Source organism: Diaphorina citri, unplaced genomic scaffold (assembly GCF_000475195.1).
Source record: "Diaphorina citri unplaced genomic scaffold, Diaci psyllid genome assembly version 1.1 scaffold6392, whole genome shotgun sequence".
In the NCBI taxonomy this organism is placed as follows: domain Eukaryota; kingdom Metazoa; phylum Arthropoda; class Insecta; order Hemiptera; family Psyllidae; genus Diaphorina; species Diaphorina citri.
The window spans coordinates 1-4834 of NW_007383768.1; the positions used below are offsets into that span (position 1 = coordinate 1).

The 4834-nt window shown below is 41.3% G+C and overlaps 2 protein-coding genes across 2 annotated transcripts; one reads left to right on the forward strand and one right to left on the reverse strand.

Annotated features, from left to right (window-relative positions):
- Positions 1–6: 6 nt before the first annotated feature.
- On the forward strand, positions 7–2205 carry LOC103521967 (trichoplein keratin filament-binding protein-like). Its single transcript, XM_026832390.1, has 4 exons — positions 7–123; positions 637–876; positions 1478–1559; positions 1975–2205. The coding sequence occupies exons 1-4, from the start codon at positions 89–91 to the stop codon at positions 2170–2172; spliced, it is 555 nt and encodes a 184-aa protein (XP_026688191.1). The 5' UTR covers positions 7–88; the 3' UTR covers positions 2173–2205.
- A 430-nt stretch (positions 2206–2635) lies between these two features.
- LOC103521966 (Golgi SNAP receptor complex member 1-like) lies at positions 2636–4631 on the reverse strand. Its single transcript, XM_008487069.3, has 4 exons — positions 4317–4631; positions 3807–3997; positions 3386–3460; positions 2636–3201 (listed from the first exon to the last, which is right to left on the reverse strand). Exons 1-4 carry the CDS (start codon positions 4614–4616, stop codon positions 2964–2966), a joined length of 804 nt encoding a protein of 267 aa, XP_008485291.3. The 5' UTR covers positions 4617–4631; the 3' UTR covers positions 2636–2963.
- Positions 4632–4834: the final 203 nt, after the last annotated feature.

Here is a 4834-nt window from a genome sequence, read left to right on the forward strand (position 1 = left end):
ACAAGAGAAGTGCGATAGACTGAAATTAGAAGAGGATCGAGAGTGTCAACTTCAGAGAGAGATAGATGAGATTCTCGCTCAGAGAGAGATGGAGCAGAAAAGGCGGAGAAATAGGGACCATGGGTAAGTAAGGGTTAAGTCTAAACCGTGTGTGAGTAAGGGTTGATTGAGTTAATTCTATTTTAAATCGTGTGTGACTAATAATATTAGGCAAGTCTAGCTAGAGAATAGACTAGTGTCTGGCTGTACGACTATAAACAGGGAGAAGAACAGCTAACCCTAACCAGCCTAGCTAGCTGGCAGTTCTTCAAAGGGTTCTCTCTGCTTTTAAAGACCAAACACAATTCCTCACGATGTTTGACTGCGGTTCAGGACGAGCCTATTAAACATGGCTAGAGATAGAGACCATCACCCTGGTGGTTGGCAGAAAAAAAGAGATATTTTCTCTGTTTTGTCATCACCTTTCGGCTAGAGCTAAAGCCGCTACAACAATAACAATATTGAGACCTGGGACCCAGGATTCCCAGATTGGGTTTTTTTTTCTGTCCCATGCTGGGGCCAGATATTTTTTGGGGGCCAAGAAAATTTGGACCAAAAATGGTACCTTTTTTTTACCTTCCAACCCTTTTTTTTCAGCCTCTTCCTCACCAAACAGTACCATCTGAAGTTGAAACAGGCGGCCCGTCAAATCCAAGAGGAAATGCTTCAGGACCGCCGACTATTGGCGGAATTCGAGGCGCGCATACTGGCGGAAACCCAGCTGGACGAAGCCCTGAAGAGAGAGACAAGGACAGAGATGGACAAGGCGAACGCTATCCTGTGCCAGCTGTTGGAGCGAGAGAGACAGAGAGCGAGGGAGATGGAGTTCGTGTTCCAGTGAGTAGTGAACGAAGGAAGTGAGGTTTAGCTTTTAACTTGATTATTTTTTTTATTGAGGTTAAACTGTCATTTATTATTATTTTTTATCCGTTGTTTTTAACTTCGAAGAGGGAAAACTACACAAACGCTGCCTTTTTGAAAATCGAAAAAATTGAGCAAGACCAAAGTTTTCGAAAAATTCAAGCTGAACCTTTCTACTAACAGCAGATAAGGTTCGTTCTCGGAACGGCTTGCTTTCTCCTATCCTGTCTTCCGTCTCTCTTCCTTTTGGGGACAATAACACCTTGACATTTTCCTCGGTTACCTTTTTATGAACCGCTCTCCCCAATGCCCCCAGTTACAGTTCCCTCTATCAAACATCTTTTGCAAGTTTTTGCAACCAAAATTAACTGAACCTCCTCATTTGACAAAAACTCATTTTGGCACATGCGCAGAGACGAGTTTTCGTCAAATAACGTTAAAGAGTTCAGTTAACGCGACGCTAATTTTGTTTGCTAAAACTCGCTGATAGTAGTAATAGAATCCACTCACAGTGCAGTATACATATTTGGTGATACTTTCAGCGTGTAATCCACATAATATTTGTTGATATTTTCAGCGAGGATGCACGCCGTATGTGGGAGAAGCAGGAAGCACGCTGGACTGCAGAACAAGAAGCCCGCAGTAGACTATTACATGAGGTATGACATGACCTTCAATGAACCAACTCTCAACCAATCAAAACCAAGAAACCAAATCAAAACCAAACCATTTTATTATCTTCTTTCTTTATTTATTGTAAAAAGATAAAAAAAAAAAAATATCCTAGGCCGCGGGTTCGATTCCCGCCCGGGGCGGATTTTATCCTGAAGGGATAGGGTTCGTTCTCGGAACGGCTGGCTTTCTCCTGTCCTGTCTTCCATCTTTTCGATTTCGGGACGATAAGACTTTAGCTGTTACAGTTCCCTCTATCAAACCTCTAAAAAAAAAAAAAAAATGTTGAGGAGGGACTTTTTCTGAGACTACAATAATTCAATCCAATGAGAATTAAAAAATAAAAAAAATAATAACTTTTTTTTTAAATCAAAACTAAATCCTCCCTTTCTTTCCAACTAGGTCCTCACCGGGATTCGGCAGCAAATTTCCGCCAAACTCGAGGCCAATTTGGCGGCCCAACAAGAGATGTTGAGTGAAAGGGAGCGACTGTTGGCCTCGGTGGAGGAGGCTAGAGCTCAGATGGAGGCCAAGCAGAAAGAGATGGAGGAGAATTCGCGGCTGTGGGCCTCGGACGTTGAGGCACAGGTGAGTCTATGATGGAGGTGGAAGCTGGAGATTGGTGGTTCGATCCCCCGTTTTAGTTTGTTTGATTCATCACAACTCTCGAGTTTTACCACCGTGGATTGTCTCAGGATTGAGTTCAATCCGAGGTTGACCTGGGTATTAAGTATAGGGCAATCCTAGTTTCATCTCAATAATACCGAGGTGGTTAACCCCAGCATAAGGGTTTTTCCCATTCTGAATAATATTGCTGATGGTCGACTTTGCTTGCCATACAAGAGGTCCTTGGTTCGATTCCGAAAGTCGAAAAAAAACCTTGTACGAGTATTTCAGTTTTTTTTTTTTTTTTTTTTTTTTTTTTTTTAAGGGGTTTGCCAGAGGGAACCGCCTGTTAGCTTAACCATCATTAGTCTTACTTTTGGTATTTTTAATGACTTGGTTAATACCTTACATATTCTCGAGAGTTCATTGCAACGGTCAATACATTAATTAGACTTACTTTATCATGGACACTCGTTGCTATGTTGAAGCCCAGAAGAGGTTAGGTAGTAGAACAGCCGCAGAAGAAGGTACCTACCTTCCCAGTTCCATGAATCTGAATAGACTATAGAGGTGTTGAAATTTTGAGCGTATGGCCGCCATACGCACCCTACATATAGACTACGCTTCTGTTACAGCAGAAAACTCTCTCAATGGAATACTGGAGTAGGTACATATTAAGAACCCTACAACCCCTTTCCTCACTAATACTTCAATAATGCAGAGCTCACTTCATCACACCAAAAAGAGGAAGTAAACCTTTCCGGTGACCGAACATCACAAAACTCTCAATGGAATGAATACAGCAGAATTAGGAACGTGCACACTCCCACAACAAGGCCCACAATCACCGAGTCTCTTCGCTTCCTCATTGTGATTTTCGTCATGAGAGCATTGAGGAGGGGAAATTTGGAGGAAATATCGTGCAGTCTGGTATGGAGACGTTTCAGATTGAGTCGTTGGGATGTGAGATGTTCTCGGGTGTCCATAGCAATGTTGATTTGGTCCGAAACAAGCCGGTCTGACCTGAAAAAGGAAGGAAACCAAGATATTATCAACTGTCTTATGTCCAGAGCCACAATCAGCTTAAACTCAGTTTAACTTTGCATTTTTTTTTTTTTTTTAATTAACCAATGAGATTGCTTATGCTTAATCCAAGAGATAAAACACCTCTGCCTGAACCAACTATCAGTCATAGTGAGTTACTTACATGCGGATATGTTCATTCTCCTTGAGATACAGGTCCATTCTTCGATTGAGTCCGGAAGCTGAATTCTTGTAACTACTGCAAAAAAAAAGTACAAGATAATGTAGGCAAGTACATACTTATAAGTCGGTTGACATCTTTTCCCCATGTTCAGATGGGCTCGGCGTTTTTTTGTCAGTCACTCAATAAGCTTTAGAGCCTAAAAGCAATAACCCTAAAGTTTAGGGTTATTGCTTTTAGGCTGACATTTGGTTCTGACTACAAATTTTAGGAGTGGATGCCCTTTGCACTCAACCTTTTCTATTTCTTTAGCAAGGGAAATTCAGGCTGCTCATATGCTCCCTGTTTACAGTCCCCGGCCAGACTAAGCTGGTCTACTCCCTGTTTAACATCCCCCAGCTAGACATTCAATATCAACACTTACTCAATATCTTTTCTCACACTGTGCAGCAGCTGTTCCCGCTCTTTACGCGAGTGAATGTTGCTCATTGTTTTGCTCAGTTCCTTCTTGTAGTCCTCGAGTATTTCCTTGTGTCTCTGTAGCGTGTGTATGGCAGCCGCATCCTTACCCCCCTCGGCCATTATGTCACTCATTTTGTCATTGGTATTGGAAAGCTGAAAAAGATAGATAGAAAAAGAAAAAGATAGACTGAAAAAGATAGAAAAAGAAAGAGAGATAGAAAAAGATAGATAGAACATCATGTTAAAATTTCAACTACCTACCTACCTACGCTTTTTTTATTATTTAATAGAGGGAAAGCTAATAAGAGGGAAGGAATACAGGATAGCATAGCCGAAACTAGCCTTGTCTGTTTTTCTATAAAATCTGTCCTGGCAGGGAATCAAAGGAAAGACCTAGCACTTACTATGGAGATGCACTGCCCTCCAACCTGACCAGGCTGGTTTTTGTGTTTTAATAATTCCTCTTACCCACCTTAGTCAGGAGTGTTTCAATTTCAGACGCTGTGGACTCGATCATGTGATCTGCGGAGAGCAATGGCTCCGTATCTGACTCTGATGATCGTAGTCCATGTGCCCCGGTACCCAGTTTGCTCAGACATGTGAGTTTAACGTCAATATCATTCTCCAGTTTCCGTGCTTGCTTCCTTAGATCTGAAAAAGAAATACAAAATTTAAATAATGGAAATGGAAGTGAGGGGGAGAAAAGGGCAAGGTAGACCGAAGAAAAGGTAGAAAGATTGCGTGAATCAAGATCTAAACATGAGGTACACATAGAGCTGCCTGGAAGAGACTGACAAGAAATACCGACCCTATTTAAATAGGAAAAGGCTAGGAAGAAGAAGAAGCTGAAGAATTGGATCACACCATTAAAAAGCATTTTCCGGAAAATTGGGTAATCCATTGTGATTTTGGTATCATTGTAAAGAGCTCATTAAGACTCAACTTTTGGTACCAAACAGATTTTTTTTTTTTTTTTTTTTTTTTTTTTTT